Source organism: Helianthus annuus, chromosome 16 (assembly GCF_002127325.2).
Source record: "Helianthus annuus cultivar XRQ/B chromosome 16, HanXRQr2.0-SUNRISE, whole genome shotgun sequence".
Lineage (NCBI taxonomy): Eukaryota > Viridiplantae > Streptophyta > Magnoliopsida > Asterales > Asteraceae > Helianthus > Helianthus annuus.
This window is the reverse complement of record NC_035448.2, coordinates 9,979,649-9,999,927: the sequence shown is the minus strand read 5'-3', so window position 1 is coordinate 9,999,927 and position 20,279 is coordinate 9,979,649. Positions and strand designations below refer to the sequence as shown.

The 20,279-nt window shown below is 32.8% G+C and overlaps 2 protein-coding genes across 2 annotated transcripts; one reads left to right on the top strand and one right to left on the bottom strand.

Annotated features, from left to right (window-relative positions):
• The first annotated feature begins 4,638 nt into the window (after nt 1-4,638).
• On the top strand, nt 4,639-5,780 carry LOC118488162. The gene is made up of 2 exons (XM_035985371.1): nt 4,639-4,713; nt 5,136-5,780. Exons 1-2 carry the CDS (start codon nt 4,639-4,641, stop codon nt 5,778-5,780), a joined length of 720 nt encoding a protein of 239 aa, XP_035841264.1.
• A 10,931-nt stretch (nt 5,781-16,711) lies between these two features.
• Nucleotides 16,712-18,446, bottom strand: LOC110917778 (aldehyde oxidase GLOX1). The gene has a single exon (XM_022162225.2). It carries the CDS (start codon nt 18,407-18,409, stop codon nt 16,793-16,795), a length of 1,617 nt encoding a protein of 538 aa, XP_022017917.1. The 5' UTR covers nt 18,410-18,446; the 3' UTR covers nt 16,712-16,792.
• Between the last annotated feature and the right edge of the window lie 1,833 nt (nt 18,447-20,279).

Sequence of the window (20,279 nt, the reverse complement as noted above, 5' to 3'; positions counted from 1 at the left end):
ACTATAAATGTCTTAACCATCTTAAAGTAATTAACCAAAAAAAATAAGGTATCAAACTCCAATGAATCCAATATATAAAACAACATAATTTGTATGATTTTGAAGTTGTTTAGAATTTTAATGCTTTGAGATCATAGTTATCCATTTGGAATTTAAATTTGGATATAAATTATGACTTTTATAAGGAATCGAAATTTTCCTGAATTTAAAATTAAATTAATTAATAATAATTTATAATTAAGATAGTCTAGAATAATGACAAGTGTCCATTCATTGTTTTCTTTTATCTAACTTATAATAAAAGACTCCAAATAATGACACATGTCATTCTCTCCTTCAACCTCATAAATTTTATTTATATTTGTTTGATAAATTTCTTTTAATATTAATATTAATTAATAACCAATATATATAGGTATAACTTATTTTTATGCTTATCTTTATCTAAAATTAATGAATAACTTCAATTTTGCAATTTAGACCATTTCTTTTTTTTACTTTTAACCCAAAGTTTTTCATCTTTTACAATTTAATCCCAGTTTTTTTTATTTTCAATTTTGATCCACCAAACTTTTCATCTTTCCCAAGTTTTTCGTTTCGTTCTAAATTTTGTGAGTTAACGCACCGCAACGTGCGTGTGAGGTTCAACATTTTTTCGTATATTTTTTCCTGTTTGACTGGCCCGTCGCGTCACGTCTATTTTTCTACGTTTGACAAGTTCGTCCCACACGCGGTCCTGGATGGACTTAGTTTTTTTTCTATGTTTTACGTCAGCAACAAGCGTGCGTGATTCAAAGATTTTACGTTTGCTTTTCGCTCTGCGTTATTTTTTTCCCCGTTTTTATTTATTTTGTTTTTACGAGCTTTTTCGGTGTTGGTGGTCGCTAACAATAGTATAGTATTGCTACTACTTAACACAGTTTTATGACAACCGCTGCAACGCAGGGGCTTAATACTAGTTATATAGTATAGAAGATTATGAAATTTACTACGTTAAGTGTGAGACTACTTCCCACTACAACCTATAATTATTTTGTTTTATTTTCAATATATCATTATTTTAGACTCGTAAAATTGTTTGCAATTGTATTCACGAAGGTAGATGAGGATTGCTTTGTTTCCTTACTTTAGATTTCGACATACATTTAGTTACACTTATATTTTAAACTAGTGAGTAACCCCCGCGTTGCGGCGTAGTTGATAATATGGGTGTGAATATAATTCAAACCTTAACGCGTTTCACGCCTGGGTAAGTTTTAAATGGCTACAGGAGATAGTTAAATTAGGGCATACTATGTTCTGTACATAGTTTGGCACAACAAAATGTGGGGTCTTAAGTTTACATTAACCATAGAAGCAACAATTGTTGTAAAGAAATGCGCGGTCTCCTTAGATTTAGAAACATTCGTTAGAAATGCTGCTTTCCAAAAATAGCTTGGGCTTGTTTTCAAAGACAATAAAATTAAAAGAGTGAATTGCAAGTTTTGTCATTTATCTTTAGGCCATTTTGCAAGTTTTGTCCTTTATGTTTAAATTTGACGAGTTTTGTCCTTTATGTTTAAAAATCAAGCACGTTTTACCCTTTGGGCCTTAAAAATCAAGCACGTTTTGTCCTTTATGTTTAAAAATCAAGCACGTTTTGTCCTTTATGTTTGAAAAATCAAGCACGTTTTGTCCTTAAAAATCAAGCACGTTTTGCCCCAAAGGGTAAAACGTGCTTGATTTTCAAACATAAAGGACAAAACTCGTCAAATTTAAACATAAAGGACAAAACTTGCAAAATGGCTTAAAGATAAAGGACAAAACTTGCAATTCACTCAAATTAAAATGTTAATATGAATTCAGAAAAGATAGAGAAAGCACAACATATTAGCTCAATGGGGTCAAGTTATTCTACAAAGGCTTCTAATTGTAAGAAGTGTAAGAAGGATTTATAGAGTGACAAGTGTCCGATGACCTAAAACTAAACCCACTACATCACCACCAAAAACCTAAACACCCACCCCCACCCCACCATCACCCAAAAACCTAACCCCCCCCCCCACCCAAAAACCTAAACCCCCCCACCCCCCCCCCCCCGGCAAAAAACAAAAAACAAAAAAAAACTATACCTCACCAAAAAACCCCCAAAAAACCTAAACCCCCCCCACCCACCCCCCCCCCAAAAAAAAAACCTAAAAAAAAACCTAACCCCCCCCCCCAAAAAAAACCTAAAAAAACCTAAACCCCCCCCCCAAAACCTAAAAAAAACTAAACACCCACCCCCACCCCCACCCAAAAACCTAAACCCCCACCTCCACCCCCTCGGCAAAAAAAAAAAAAAAATTTTTTAGGGTGGGTGATGTGGGGGGGGGGGTGTTTAGGTTTTTGGTGGTGGTGGATGTTTAAGGGTTTTTTTTTTTTTTTTTTTTTTTGCAGTAGGGTTTTTTTGTGTAGTGGGTTTTTTTTAGGTTATTGGACACTTGTCACTCTATAAATCCTTCTTACACTTCTTACAATTAGGATCCATTTGATCCTAATCCTAGCTCAATGTACACGCATTGTTGATACTTAAAAAGTGAATATAGTGAGGTTTCTTGATGCTGCTAAATAAAAATAAAAATAATTAACAAAACTTAAAAGAAACTTGCATGTGCTTCACCGATTTATTACTATAAATTGGAACCTCAGCTGAGTGTTCCTGTAAATACAGAGGAGAAGATGATATATTAGATTAATTACTCGTATATCAACATAGAAATATCTTGAATAAACCCTACATGGAATGCTAGGATTCCCCTTTCAATACAAATTAGAAGATAATCTTTCTTCCCTAAGAACTGCTCTTTCACTTGTTCTTCACATCTGCAAATAACAAAAACTTCAATACCTATACCAGAAACCATGGTTTTCTTATTAGGGACTCTTTTAATGTCAATCTTGATGTCTGTGAGTTTTAGTCTTTAGATTTTAGATGGCCTCTCCAAGTGCCTGCCGATAAAAAGAAAGGGGACTCAGAAAGAAAACATCTATTTTAAAATATTTACAAAAGATAGCCATATAAGACATGAATTCCACCATGTAAACAACTACAATTACGGCACAATGCACACATATAACAAGTCATTAGAACCTGTATAACAACAGGACCAATCATTTTTCTTGAAATGCATAAGAAGCAACTCACTGTTATAAATTTTAACCATGTTCTATCAAATATGGACAGTTGTTAAATATGGGGTTCTACTATAAATAGCCCTCATTGAAAGAGTGCAAAAAAGCAAGCTACGTATATAGCTAAGTCAACACCTCCGAACACGATGGAGCCGCGTGACTCATGGCCGCATAATGATCCATCGACCCGTTAATAAAATGGGACCGTTTGTGACCACCTAAAGCTTGCCCCGATTTAAACATCCTGAAACAAATCGGGCATTCGTGCCCTTTGATCTTTTTCACCTTCGTTTTCTTATCGTATTTCGCCTTTCAAGTATGTGCAAAGTCACCTTCTAAACTGTTTTCGCCACTGTCGTGTTTTGATCCGACCGTATTGTTCTTTTTGTGACACGGTCTATGCCCGCCAAGCCCTTGAAACGACGTAAAAACCTTGTTGCAGTTCAAGCATTCGTACTTATTTCGTTTCGATTTCGTCTCGAGAACAGCAGAGTTATTGTTCGACGATTCGACAACCGAAATCAAACCCAAAAAAAATAAAATAAAATCAGATTAAATATAAAAATTCACCGGTGATGAATAAAGATAAAATAAAACCCTAAGGCCACACGGGGTGGCACGTTATTTTACCGTGATTTTTTCTATCACTCGTTATAACACCGCCGCCTCCACTCCCCTTCACGCGTTATAATTCAACGCGTCGAATTTATCACGCGTGGATTTCAAAAAATGGAACGTTTGAATTTGACCGTTTGGCATTTTTTTACCGTTTGAATTTGTGGGTTTTTATATAAAATCCAAATTATTCCCCCCCATTCAATTAAAAAACTCTCCAATTCAATTCCAAAACTCTCTAAAAATTCAACTCAAAAACTCAAAAATAATACAACAAAAATGGAAGGATCAAGCAAGAGAGGTGGGGGTGCGAAAAAAAGAGGTTCGGGTACGAAGAAAAATCCCGTAAGACCCAAGGTTCGAGCGAATCTTGGCGAGCCGACGCGCTTTAGGTTGCAAGACGAACCCGACCAAGTCCCACCCTTTCAAACCCAACAATATCCACCCTTTCAATCGCAAACGTATCAAAACCAACCCTTCGTCCCACCGTTTCAACCTCACCAATTTCATCCCCAAACGTATCAAACCCAACCCCACACACTCGACCCACTACTAGAAGACAACAACCTCATCCATCTTTTGGCAAACGCGTATCGTGAACCACAACAAAGTCTTGACGAGGAAGAGGAAGAGGAAGAAGAAGAGGAAGAGGAAGAGGAAGAGGAAGAAGAAGAAGAAGAAAATGATGACGTTCAAGAAATCGTCCCAACCGTCCGACAACATTGGACGACCGAGGAGGAGGTGTCCTTGGTGAAGGCGTACTTGCACATCTCGGAGAGCAAGAAACATGCCAACGAGCAAAGAAAAGAAACGTTTTGGAGACGGGTCATTAATCATTTTGTCCGACTTCCTGGTGCAAAGCAACGAAACATGGACCAAATGACGTCGAAATGGACGGATTTGAACGGGAAAATTAGTAAGTTCAACGTTTGTTTCATTCAAAAGGTATGTATTTTTATAAACTTTAATTTTTTTTAAACTCTTATTTAAAAAAAAACTGTTTAAAAAAAACGAAAAACTGTTTTTTTAATAAAACCGAAAACTGTTTTTTTTTATAAAACAAATTTTTTTTTGTAAAACAGAAAAAAAAATTAATAAAACAGAAAACTGTTTTTTTTAATAAAACAGAAAACAGTTTTTTTTAATAAAACAGAAAACTGTTTTCTTTTTTTTATAAAAAAGAAAGCTGTTTTTTTAATAAAACAGAAAACTGTTTTTTTTTTATAAAAAAGAAAGCTGTTTTTTTAATAAAACAGAAAACTGTTTTTTTTATAAAAAAGAAAGCTGTTTTTTTAATAAAATAGAAAACTGTTTTTTTTATAAAACAGGTTTTTTTTAAATATATTACCTTTTTATATTTTATGTAGAACCGAAACCCACAAAGTGGAGCGAGCGAGGCGACAATCATGCAACAAGCCACCGATGAGTATTGCCGACTGTACAAAAAGAGAGGTTTTCCACACGTGGCGGCATGGGAAGTTGTGAGAAATCACCCGAAGTGGGTCCCCGTTGAGTTGGTTGACATGCGTGGTCCTACGGCTCCAAAAAAACGAGGAGGTTCGAAAAGATCAAAGACATCCGATTCGGGGAACTACACGACTTCCGCGTCGGATAACTTGCCCCAAATGAACTTAAACGACGACCCCCTTGACGAACCCGATCAACCCGTTGACGACCCCGTTGAAGAAGATACACCTACAAGGCCACGACGCAAGAAAAGTGGCGAATCGTCAAGCAAAGGGAAGGAAGCGGTGGCGGAGTCGATCTTCAGAATCGAAGAGGAGAAAATGATCCAATTCAAGAAGGCCGAACAAAGAAAAGAAACAATGATGTCCCTAAAAGTTGAACGCGAGCAGGCGTACAAGGAATACTTGAAAACGATTGAAAGACAAAATGATTTAAAAATCTTGTGTGAAAACCACGCCCATCTCGACGAACCGTTCAAGTCAATTGTCATTCAACAAAAGCGCGAGATTTGCGCAAACTGGGGTTGGGAGATGCCACCCGTTTAGTTGTTTTTTTATATGGCTATGTAATTTATTTTTTAAGTTTAATGAAATTTATAATTTAGTGTTTTATTGTTAATTTCCAATTTAAAAATGAAAATTAAAAAAATTTGGGAGTGATAGAATTCCATCACTAGTGATACCACCCCCCTACATTTCTATCACTAGTGATAGAATATTGGGTGATGACATGGCATGATTTGATTGGATAGTGGGAGTGATAGAATTCTATCACTAGTGACCACCTCTCCTCCCCTAATAGTGATGATTAACCAGAATATATAGTTTCATAAACACAAACAGATAAACAAAATTCAACTGGCAAATGATAAAAACTGAAATAACTAATACATCAGTGGATTATATCATTATAAAAAAGGTGGGACTTACAGAAGCCGGTTTTGATCATAAAATACTCCATAGAGCCTCCGATTGCAGCTGATACGACTCCAATCTTCAGGTACCAGTCCAGAAACTTCATTGAATTACAACGGATTGCGCTACACAATTATTACCGGTAATCGGAGTGTCGTTGGAGGTTTCACGACCAATAGCACCACCACCGTTGGTAAGATTTCTCAGTTCTGTAAAATGGACCGAACCGGTTTTTTAAACACCCCCCACGAAGTTCAATAGAGAAAATACTCATTAGACATAACCATTCAGACTTGTATGAAGATAAGTCAATTAGCTAATATGAAGATACGACCAAAAAGATAAATTACGTACTTTTTTAAACATTTACTACAAAATGTAAGTCCAATAAAACTTGAAATAAAAGTTCAATAGAAAAATGACGAAAAAGGAATGTTCAATTTTATTGCTAACGATCAGAATTTTGACTTGAACATATTATGCGCCTCTAGTGTATTTCTTGTTTCCAAGTGGTAGCATAAGTGTTTGACCATTTGTTAATTACTTTCTCAAAACCAGATTCCAGGTACAAATGAATCGTGAGACCGTTGCTTAAACAGATCCATTGCTTATATTGTTGTCCATTTTTAAGGTATAAATTGTGACCTCTTCTATCAATAGCATAAGATGCCTAACAATCTTTTCAGTTTCACACGGCATTTCATCGAGCAGTTAGTGTGCATTTATCAAAAACATTATTGAAATCCAATATTTGATTCAGTTGAGCCCCATAATAATAAGTTTAAATAAGAATCATCCTAATATGAAGCATTCATTGATTTAATTTAAATATTTTATTGTAAGATCGAAAATAATTAGAACCTGCAAGGATGATAGTCATTCAATTCTTTGAGTGTAGCACGTATATCAGACAACACTTCTCCACCATTAGCATCTTCTTTCAACATCTCTGTTATGCATATCAAAATCAAATTAAGAAAAATAACTACTTTAACAATTTCTTCATTATCAAAGTTTTTATTTTTTTCTTAAATCTTGTTTTGATACATTTTAATGCCTACTAATAACCAAAACCCAAAAAAATCACATTTTTATAACTACCCATGTAACCAATCATAAAAAAAACACATAAAAAAACATGCAACTCCTCCATCATCAAACCATTTTAACTTAAAACTTGTAACAATACCTTAGGGAAATGCGGTTTAAGTCACAACTGGAGTCGTGTGTTAATTGAACACCCTACCTACACATCACATTGATTGTTTAAGAAGACCGGAAGAAAATGAAAAATAACACCAAAAACACATCACATTGATTGTGTAGAGAAACACAATGTAAGTGTAATCAGCCATAAAAAGAGCTGAATTGGAGGCAACTGATCAAACACCAGGTAGGCAACCACTTTCTCAGATAGTTCTGACCCGTTTAAGAGGCAACTTAGACCCTGGATTTGACATAAACATATAAACAACTTCAAAACACAATATATGAAATATTACATATAAAATGGGAGGCAATTGATCAAACACCTGGTAGGCAACCACTTTCTAAGACAATTCTGACCCGTTTAAGAGGTAACCTAGACCCTGAATCTGAAATAAACACAAAATCAACTTCAACTTCAAAACACAATATCCGAAATAATACATATAAAATGGGAAGCAATTGATCAAACACCTGGTAGGCAACCATTTTTTTGAACCCACTGTAAAAACACAACCATTTTTTCAACTTCAAAACACCTGGTACACACACAAAAATTGTAATTAGAACAATGTTATATTCAAAAAAGCAGAACAAAAATACAATTTTATTAAAGCAACTGTGAGATAGAGGTACCGATCATGGGCACCAGACATGTACTATTTCACTTGATATCGTGGTAAATTTAAAAGCTATGTTATATTAGTCAATTCATGTGATATGTAAATTGTATATATAACATTATCAATTATGCTTTTTAGGTTGTGCATGTACGTAATTTATATATTAAATCATATATAAAGTTTCATAGCTAAATCTCGGGTAATGGATATGTATGATATATTTATATCCACAAAGGTTCATAGCTGAATGAACTGGTAATTTCAAGCCAATGCATTTGATTATGATCAATTTAAACGTATTTTTTTTCAAAAAAATAAAAAAAATACCATTTTCCAACTCCGCAAAATTCGCGGGTATTAGCACTAGTCTATACATATATCTATCTATCTATCTATATATCTATATTTATCTCTTATACTAAAGCAAAATAATGGTTGACTATTTGACTATGAGGTGGCTATTCTCTTTGGCCAGACCCTTAACGTACGAACGGTACGCGACATCGAATTCGCATGTTGTAAGAAAAAGCGCGTACACGGAGTTGCAAAATCGCATGTTGTATGTGTGTGCTTGAAATCGCATGGATCACTGCATCTCGCATGGATGTAGGTGTGGTTGATGAAATCGCACGACAAAGTGTGAATTCGCACGAGATCGGGCGGCTGTGGTTGTAGCGTACGTAATGTACGATAAGCCATTTTGTATGGTAACTGGCCCCTATATATATATATATATATATATATATATATATATATATATATATAGGATTAGGATCATAAGTGAACAACTTCTTGAGAGTGAACTTAGTGAACTAATCTTGGCTCTTGATCATTTTTTAGATTAAAAGGATAAGATTGACATTAGCCAAGTACTTTAAATTAAAATTCCTCAATTTTCTCCTCTCTTAACTCACTCTCTCATTTTTAATTATTTCTCTATTATTTTAATTATAAGAGATTGAAGGGCTAATGTTTTTTTTTTAAATAAATTGTTATGTTCCTTTTAAAATTAAATATTAAACCTAATTAAAGTATGATTTTTAACATATGTGTATACAAGTTAGTATATACAAGACTTATACACTTGTGTATTATTACATCTTGTTTTCACGGGTTAGTATAAACCAGATTTATACACTTGTGTATTATTCAAGTACATATGTGTATACGGGTCGGTATATACCAGACGTATACAACTGTGTATTATTCAAGTATATTGTGTATACATGTCGATATATATCAGACTTATACACTTGTGTATTACTACATATTGTTTCCACTATACATCTTTTCATCAAACATTGATCTAATACATATATGTATAGAGAATGTAATTAAATATTTTTAATTGTGTTCTAGCTGGAACAATATTTAATAATGTTTGTATTTTTTTAAAATTATGAAATATTAAGTTAGGTAATATGTGAGAGAAAAAAATATAGAGAATGTAATTAAATATTCTTTTAATTGGAAAGAAAAATCAGGAGAGAGAAAAAATTTATTAATTAAATGAAGATAGAAATATACAATTATACCCTTGTGTCTATTAAAATACTTGTAAGTTACAAAAGATAATTACAATCTTGCCATTAAAGAAAAAATCTAGATCTACAAAATCAATGGTCAGGATAAGTTCATTTTGTTCACAAATAAATCATTGTTCACTCATGAACCCTACCCTATATATATATATATATATATATATATATGTAGGGGATGGATCATGAGAAAACTAGTTTAAATGAGAAAACCAAAAAACTAACTAAAAAAACCTAAAAAAAACAAAAAAAAATACCATTTTTTTTTTACAATTTTTTAAAGAAAAATCGCTACTTTTTATGTATGGAAAAAATTTTTCAAAAAAAAAAAATATTTTTGTTGTACTGGACATGTGCACTAATACGGAAAGCCTAAACCACTTAACCCACCCCCTACCGACACCCCCCAAAAACCTAAACCCACCCCCACCCCCACCCCCCAAAAACCTAAATTCACCCTCCCACCAAAAGCCTAACCCCCCCACCCCCCAAAAACCTAAACCCCCCACCCCCAAAAAACCTAAAACTAAACCCTAAACATAAACCCAAAAAAAACCTAAACCCCCCACCCCCCCCCCCCAAAAAAAAAAAAAAAAAAAACCTAAACCCCCTCCCCCCACCCCCCAAAAACCTAAACCCCCCACCCCCCAAAAAACCTAAAACTAAACCCTAAACATAAACCCGAAAAAAACCTAAACACCCCCCCCCCCCAAAAAAAACCTAAACCCCCCTCCCCCCACACCCAAAAACCTAATCCTAATCCTAAACCTCCAAAAAAACTAACCCTAAAAGCTAAACTAGACTCAAAAAGCTAATTTTAAGCATGTAATGCAATTGTAGTACATGTTATATTGCACATGTGCACTACTATAATAATAGTGTTGAAAACAAGACGACACCATAACTCTTTTTTTATGTCATAAAAAATATGCTCGAATATACTTGAATGAAAGATAAGAAAATTTGTGATCTTATGGTGCCATTTTTGTTTTAAAATGATAACGTATGGAGAAATGGGAAATGTTTGAAAAGTTATATATTTTTTGTTCCAATTTTACCTCTCCTTCATTAAAAGTCCCCCCTCCTTCATTAAAAGTCTCCCTCCCCCTCCTTTTTAGTGGATTTTAGTTAGTTTTCTAGTTTTCTCATTTATATATAGTTTTCTCATGATCCTCTCCCTATATATATATATAGGGGTCCGCTAAAATGAGAACCACCTCGAGTTGTAAGAACCGTGAGAGCTACACCGTACGGGGCGAGGTGGACCAATATTTTTTTCACAAACGTAAATGCGTGTATTATAAACACATTTGTAAAAAAATCAAAAAAATAAGTTTTTGAGCACCATAAATATATTTTTACGGGTACCGTAAATTTTCCGGTAGGATTTACTGTACCCGTAAACACAAACTTGTGGTGCTCAAAACTACACACACGACATTTTTTTTTTTGAATTCTTTTTTTCACAAATGTGTTTATAATACACGCATCTACGTTTATGAAAAAAAATTTGGTCCACCTCGACCCGTACGGTGTAGTTCTCACGGTTCTTACAACTCGAGGTGGTTCTCATTTTAGCGGTCCCATATATATATATATATATATATATATATATATATATATATATATATATATATATATATATATATATATATATATATATATATATAGGTAGAGGATCCTGTAAAAAAGGCCTACAGTGTGAGAAAGGTAAGAAAGAATATACACCATTAGATCTTTGATCTAATGGTTGAGATTAATAGGGACCAAACTGTAAAATTTGATTTATTTTTTGGACTGAATTGAAAATTCTAGGGGTAATAAAGTCTTTATATCCATTCAAAAAATGGAAACTGTAAATCAAAATCCCTACAATATATATCTCTCTCCAGATGATCTCCATCTACGATTTTGATCTCTCTCATAATCAATCTGAAGAAGAAACACGACAGCGGCCAATCGGAAGATCAAACACGACAGCGGCAGCGGCGGCGGTGGTGGTGCGAGCGGCAGCGACGGTGGTGGTGGTGCGAGCGACAGCGGCGGTGGTGGTGGTGCGAGCGGCAGCGGCGGTGGTGCTGGTGCGAGTGGCAGCGGCGGTGGTGGTGCTGGATCGACAGTGGTGGTGCGGCGGTGGTGGTGCCGGAATTGGCAGTGGTGGTGGTCCTGCGATCTCTTTCTATCTACATCGAACGGCGCCAGAAGTGGAGAAGATGATACAGAGGTGTTATATTCTTTCATTAATGGTGTTTTTTTTTCTTTTATGAATGGTGATTTTTTTTCTTTTCTGAATGGTGTTATTTTCTTTTCTGAATGGTGTTATTTTGTTTCTGAATGGTGTTATTTTGTTTCTGAATGGTGTTGTTTTCTTTTTCTGAATGGTGTTATATTTATTTACTGAATGGTGTTATATTCTTGTACTGAATGGTGTTATATTATTTTCTGAATGGTGTTATTTTGTTTACTGAATGATGTTATTTTTTGTTTGCTGGATGGTTTTTTTTGTTTCTGAATGGTGTTATTTTGTTTCTGAATGGTGTTATTTTGTTTCTGAATGGTGTTATTTTTTGTTTACTGAATGGTGTTATATCTTGTACTGAATGGTGTTATTTTGTGTACTGAATTGTGTTATATTTTTGTTTACTGAATGATGTTATATTATTTTCGTAAAACACTATGAATCGAACTATGAATTTTTTTAAAACACCATGTCATGAACATGGCTCTGATTCTGTGAATGATGCAAAAAAATTAAAATGAATGATGTTATGGACAGTTATATTCCTTAAATCAAGGATTTTCTCTCTCCAAATCCTTAAATCAAGGATTACCATATTTGAATTTGTTAATGCATTTACAATCTTACCCTTTTCAATTAATTTAGATCTAATGGTTGAGATTCTTTCTTACCTTTCTCACACTTTTGTTTTTTTTACAATAACTCCACCCTATATATATATATATATATTAGAGAGGGCTCATTAGGGAACACTAAAAAAGTGGAGAAACGACCCAAACGAACTCCGATTGTACTCATTTCAGCGGCGCACTCGTCGAACACTAATTAGGATCTCGGCATTGGAAATTGCACTAATTTTAATGTTAATTTCACAAAATTTGTAAACAATGTTAAAATTAGGGCAATTTCACTTTACCCCTCTGAGAACCCACATATATACATGTTATATGCGCACATCGCAAGCTGGACGTAACATAACATATTACTCTATAAACATATCTAATCTGATTCTAATAAATAACAAATAATGACAGACAACATTCTTTCTTTCAACTTTATAATTTTTATTTTTATTTTTTAATAACTAATAAATGAACCCTTATCCTTACTCCTAATCTAACTACTATAATAAAAGAAACCAACTTTTAGACACGTGTCAATCATTGAAGGTATCCTCAAATTTATATTTATTTAAATAAATAAATAATTAATTAATATTAAATCTTATCATACTTTAATAAAATATTATCCTCAAATCTAAATTGTTAATTTACTATTGTTTTTAAAACAAATACCTCTCTTATCTACTTATCTTATATTAGATATATAAATAATAAATTAATATTAAATGTTATCCTAATTATTTAAAAACATAACTTTTTTTTATTATTTGGTATACAAAATTATGTTTATTCAACTCGAGTAAAACGTGAGATTTTTAAGGATATAATTTTTTTTATTTGGTATATTTCTCAACCCGACTATACACGGGTTTTTTAAATATACGACGTTTTTAGTATTTATTATTTAATATACAAAATCACATTTATTTAGGATATAATTTTTTTATTATTTGGTAGATTTTTCAACCCGACTATACACGGGTTTTTTTTAAAGATACGGCGTTTTTAGTATTTAATATACAAAAATACATTTATTTAATCTGTGTAATACACATGGTTTTTAAAGATATAACTCTTTTTTTTTTATATCTATTCAACACGTGTAATATACGGGGTTTTTAAGGATGTAATTTTTTATTATTTGATAGATTTATTCAACCCGATTATACACGGGTTTTTTTAAAGATACGACGTTTTTAGTATTTAGTATATAAAATTACATTTCTTTAATCTGTGTAATACACATGGTTTTTAAAGATATAACTTTTTTATTATTTGATATATAAAATTATATTTATTTAACCCGCACAATATATAAGGTTCATAAAGATATAAGTTTTTATTATTTAATATATAAAATTACATTTATTCAACCCGTGTAATACACGGGGTTCTAACCTAGTTTTAATATTATATATAAATCTTTTTCCCCAGTTTAATATTATATTATATAATTAAATAAAGATAAACACCATTCAAATACAAAAAAAATCATATTATATATCTTTACTAGATTAGAACCCCGTGTATTACACGGGCTGAATAAATGTGAATTTATATACTAAATAGTAAAATAAATATATCTTTAAAAACTTTGTTTATTACATGGATTGAATACATATAATTTTATATACTAAAAAATAAAAAAGTTATATCTTTAAAACCCCTTGTATTGTTGCACAGGTTGAATAAATATAATTTTATAAATCAAATAATGAAAAAAAAAACTAAATAATAAATTATTTATATATTTAAAAAACCCCGTGTATTGTACGGGTTGAATAAATCTAATTTTATATATCAAATAATAAAAAAGTTATATTTTTAAAAACTCATGTATTACACAGGTTGTATAAATGTAATTTTGTATAGTAATTTATAAAAAAAAAAGTTATATCTTTAAAAAACCCCGTGTATTACACGAGTTGAATTTATATATCAAATAATAAAAAATGATATTTTTAAATACCACATGTATTACACGGGTTGGATAAATGTAATTTTGTATAGTAAATAATAAAAAAAGTTGTATCTTAAAAAACCACGTGTGTTACACGGGTTGAATAAATATAATTTTATATAGTAAATAATAAAAACTTATATCTTTAAAAAACCTCGTGTAGTACACGAATTGAGTTCTGATTAATTTCAGATTTTGATTTCCTGCGTTTTCTCTCTTATTAAATAATAATAATTTTTCTCTCCTTAAAATTACATCTTAAGTCATATTCTTATTTTTATAAAACATGTTTAAAAAATATATAATATTTTATTTAAAATAAATATATTTAAAACATTTACTGATTATAAAGAGTTAAATATATTTAAAACATATTATTGATTATAAAGAGCCATAGACAATTTAAATATGTTACCTAAATTTGGATGTAAAAGTATAAATGTAAATATTAAAATAAAATCTCTCTACGATATAATAAAACTATAATGTAACCTATTCCTATATCTAAGGAAATATATTATAAAAATAATAATTTAATATTAATACTATATTTTCTAAATAAGTTTTTAATCTATACTATATCTCTACGTATATCTCATCTATCTACTATAATAAAAGAAACCAACTTTAGGACACGTGTCATTCATTGAAAGTATCCTCAAATCTATACTTATTTTATATTAACTAAATAAATAAATAAATAATAAATTAATATTAAATCTTATCATATTTTAATAAAGTATTATCCTTAAATCTAAATTGTTGATTTAATATGTTTTTAAAACAAATACCACTCTTTCCTACTTATCTTATATTAAATATATAGATAATAAATTAATATTAAATGTTATCCTAATTTTTTAAAAATATAATTTTTTTTATTATTTGGTATACAAAATTATATTTATTCAATTCGTGTAAAACACGGGGTTTTTAAAAATATATATATTTTTTATTATTTACTATATAAAGTTACATTTATATAACCCGTGTAATACACGAAGTTTTGAAAGATATAACTTTTGTATCATTTGCTATGTAAAATTAGATTTATTCAACACGTATAATACACATGGTTTTTTAAGGATATATTTTTTTATTATTTCGTAGATTTTTCAACTCGACTATACACGGGTTTTTTCAAGATACGACGTTTTTAGTATTTAGTATACTAAATTACATTTATTTAATCTGTGTAATACACATGGTTTTTAAAGATATAACTCTTTTTTAGATCTATTCAACACGTGTAATATATGAGGTTTTTAAGGATGTAATTTTTAATTATTTGGTAGATTTATTCAACCCGATTATACACAGGTTTTTTAAAGATACAACGTTTTTAGTATTTAGTATATAAAATTACATTTATTTAAGCTCTGTAATACACATGGTTTTTAAAGGTATAACTTTTTTTATTATTTGATATATAAAATTACATTTATTTAACCCGTACAATATACGAGGTTCATAAAGATATAACTTTTTTATTATTTAATATATAAAGTTATATTTATTTAACCCGTGTAATACACGGGGTTCTAACCTAGTAATTATATATATTAAATAGTATATCTCTAAGTATATCTCATAAATAATTATTTAATTTTAAATAATTATTTAATTTTAATATGTTAAAAAATAGATGTCTCCAATGAATGAGATGTGTCCTCAAAGTGGTTTCTTTTATTATATAGTATAGATATAGATATAGATTATACGGTTTTTCTATTTATTTTATTGAATGGTTATAGTGCTTAGGTTGAAAACAAAGATAAATCGTAGTTTCAATAAAAATATTCTTTTTAGATATTTTTTGGCACGCTTTTATATAACAAATGACAACTATAAGTTATAGGTCCAAAATTAAATTATTTTGGCCACTACTGAAACATTTTAACCTTAAAGATTTTATAGTAAAAAATTCAGAAGAACGAAAGAGAAAATCAATATGATTTGATCGAATGAGGCTATGATTTGAGTGAGGCTATGGAACTGATAATAGAACAATACTAAAAACTACATACTCACGAAAACATCAAGTTAGGTGTATTAGAAAATAACTTTGGGTCAAGTTAGATTATACATGCATTATTTAATACAGGTTGATATTCAATTCATATGATACACAGGTTTATAAACTAGTTTTTTAATAAATTTAACTATCATTGAAAAAAACACACACACTTGCCAATTCATTAACATTTTGTGGATATCAAACAAAGGGTATTATGGTATGCAATTCAATAATAAACGTATAATCCATTAGGAATTTCAAATTAAGGTTTTTTCCATTATTGTAAACATACTTTGACAATCTTCACATACAACCTTTCAGTAACACTTTAATCAGACAACTTTTGCACTCATTGAGTGGTCCGTTGAAAGTAAGACAATTTAAAAAGAACAGTAACAAACCAATACAATAGTGGTACGGTTTCTTGCTAATACTTATCACTCAATCTTTGCCCATATCCCTGGACTTGGAACATCTTTATGTACCACAAACACCAAATAATATCCTCCTGGAGCAATGTTGGCCGAAGGAGGCGCGGTCACACCGACAGTATAGCTATTTTCTCCCGCATCCTTGACGGGCACGTCGCTATCAAGAAACAACAGCCTTTGGTTCATAGAAAACGAGTGCGTGTTAAACGGTGGTGCCAACATTGTCACGGAGATCATATTCGGGTCCACAGGGCCTTTTACGGTGAATGAGATATCGAAATGTTTTCCATACTGCATCTCAAGGTTATTATTGGGCGCGGTTATTTCAGGCCGTGAATCTGCACTTACTGGTTCCAAATAATCCGGTGAAAACGACTCGACTCTCAATTCGGTAGGGAAAAGCACGTTCCCGAATTCGTATTTTTCGTGAGGGTTACTTCCAGCAACAAGAACGCGACCATCTCTTAACAAAACCGCAGTGGAATGGTACACTCGCGGTATATCGCTTGGATTCTGCTCCTCAAACCTAGACCCGATTTTATTATCGGGTCTGTAAATTACAGGGTGGAAAGCTGGGTCCCGCCCTAGATCCCACCCTGCAACTCCTTTCGTAGCACCATTGATAATCAAAACATGCCCATTCGGGAGCAACACCATGTCACCCATGACTCGAGGCCCTGGCATGGCCTCCATAACCCATTGTGGGTTCGGATCCGATATCTTGATCCGCCCACAATCGCCCAAAGCCTCATCAAACTTCCCATTCAATGCATTATTGAATGCTTCTTTGTGTGCACCCCCACATACCAAAACCTCATAAGCGTCCACCACCCCTTTTTTAACATGTAAAGGCAGTAGAACCGCCGATCCAGAGCTCGGGTAGCTCCTCGGTTCACCACCGGGCATTGTGGGGTACGTCTTGACGACTTGGTTCTTAACATAATCGAACAAAATAGCTCGATTATTCGCGAAAATAAACAAATTACCATCAGAATATAAAAAAGTTGGTGGGTATAAATTGTTCTCATTCACATCATTAGTTTGAGCCAGAAATGGTAGATCAATAGCCTGATCATCTCCCGCACCCTTTGGGACAAACTCATAGTTAAACTCCTGGCGACCACCGATCACAATCTGCCTATGATCCGGCAATATATGATTAGTAGCATACCATCTCCCTTTAGCCATCCCGTTAGGCGTCTCTTGCCAATCACACGTATCACACGATTTATAAACCCGAATCCCTTTAGCACCGTTGCCATTACCGCCGGTTTGGACAAGGTTTCCATCAGGGGTTAGGCTTCCTGAGGAGCACCAAGTGTCGGTACGTATAGTAAGCGGACGAATGGTCTTCTTTTCGACGTCGAACTCGACAGAATGGGCAGAGCAGTCGGCTAAATCGGGGAGGCATTTGGGTAGGTTGATGGCGGACTTGCCGAATTCGGTTCGATCAAACATTACAACACGGTCGTTTGGAAGTAGTTGCATGTGCATGGCGGATACGCCGGCGTTTTCGACGAGAAGGGACCATGATCCACCGGCGGCGGAGCACGGTGGGGGGTGGTGGAAGATGAAAAGGAAGAGGAGGAGATGTTGGAAGAGGATGGAAGTAGAAAGAGCCATAATAAGTATGGGTTGTTGTGTGTTGTTGGAGGTGGTGGTAGTGATGAAGGAAACATATGCAATGGTGGGCTTAAATACTAGTTCAAAAGAAAGAGAATTTTGTTACGGTTGGGATCTTTAAATATGTTTTTATGCTTTTTGTTGTTCATAGTACAAAGGATTTAAATTGGATTTAGAAAGGTCATTGGTAAATGGTAATGGATGGTCTATAAATCACTTTCTTAAATTAAGATTAAATCACATATATTCGTGGGTAAAGATTAAACAGGAAGTTAATTTTCGTTAGGAAGGATAGGAAGCCATAGGATTATGACATGTGGCTAATTTTAAAATAAAGAGAAAGGGTATTTTAGTCAATCCAACTCCTTCTTCTTCCTTTTTCAAAACCCAGTAAATTCAAAAACCCACCATTTTCAAAACCCACCATCTTCAACTATTTCTTCACTTTCTATCTCAATAATCACTACATTATAGTGCGATTTTCATCACCAATCAATGATTCAGAACCCGATCAACGTATTCTTCAGCTTTTTTTTTGAAGAAAACCCAGTTTAATTTCATAAAAAAAATCTCGTTTTTCCGGTGATTTTGGAGATAATCACTCGATTCGTTCGATTCGAGCGTTGATAAGTGTTTCTATCATTCAAATTTCGTCAATTGATGAAGAAATCAGCTTCAATCCGTGTAAGAAATTCTTTAATTTCATTTTCATGATCTGGGTTTTTGATTTAGTCATTGCGTTTTACGATCTTTGCGGGGGTCCGGGGGCGGCAGCCCCTGGCGGGGTCCAAGGGGCAGAGCCCCTGGCTGGTGCATTGAAGACAGTAATTCGTAGACAATTCAGACAGTTCACAGTGACAGTCAGTTTTATGTGTCCATTGCGTTTTAGAAATAAGAGAGTTTTATGTGGTTTCTGGCTATTGCGTTTTAGAAAAAAACACATTTTTAAGTGTTTTTAGTCATTGCGTTTTAGGTAAAACACATTTTTTAGGTGTTTTCAGTCCATTGCGTTTTAGAATGAGTCATTTTTAAGTGTTTTCTGGCCATTGCGTTTTACATATAAGACATTTCTTTGTGTTTTTGGTGCATTGCGTTTTAGGTAAAACACTTTTTTATGTGTTTTCAGTCCATTGCGTTTTAGAAAACAGACATTTTAAGTGTATTCTTGTCACACCCCAACCAATGGCGGAAACATCGGGATGAGACGAAGTGTGAAGATTGCTCGAGACATCATAACGCTATTTGTGACAATAATTTAATAATCCAAATTTCATTTCCAAAATAAATGTCAAAACATTACAAGAAAAGCAAATAACAACATTGTTCAACATAACATAAACAAAATTGATACAACACTTTAAACCTAAACGTCTAAGTGAGTATTTAGGCATCTTTGCTATCCGTTTTCATTTGATCATCATCAACCTGTAACATGTTTAAAAATACAATTCAATGCAAAAGCAAAGGCGAGTATACAAGTTTGGTACGTACATAGCATAAGTTAAAAAGTGTGATCAATTCCTCATGGCAAGCATATGATTCAAGATAAACCTTAAATATGGCATGTGTCTAACATATCAAACCAAGAAAACGCAATATGCTCAAGACATAACCTCAAGTTTACGGGCGGGTCGTTAATCCTATAGCGCTACATATGTCAAGGTTTGGCTCGTACGAAGTTAATGATAAGTTCAACACATAAGAATAACCCAAGTTTAAAGTATCAAGTCATCACGTATACAAGCATGTTATAGGAACGTTCATGTGTTTAACAAAGTGTTCATGTGTAAGTTAATAGGTAAACATGTTACACCCCAAAAGTGGTAAAAGTAAAAAGGGGGAAATACGAGTATACTCACGGTTTACAAGT

What these genes read in the sequence shown, in the direction of transcription:
- LOC110917778 (XM_022162225.2), bottom strand. Translation starts at nt 18,409, where the DNA reads ATGGCTCTTTCTACTTCCATCCTCTTCCAACATCTCCTCCTCTTCCTT.
- LOC118488162 (XM_035985371.1), top strand. Translation starts at nt 4,639, where the DNA reads ATGGACCAAATGACGTCGAAATGGACGGATTTGAACGGGAAAATTAGT. An exon ending in ACGTTTGTTTCATTCAAAAG is followed by an intron (nt 4,714 to 5,135) that starts GTATGTATTTTT and finishes TATTTTATGTAG; the next exon opens with AACCGAAACCCACAAAGTGG.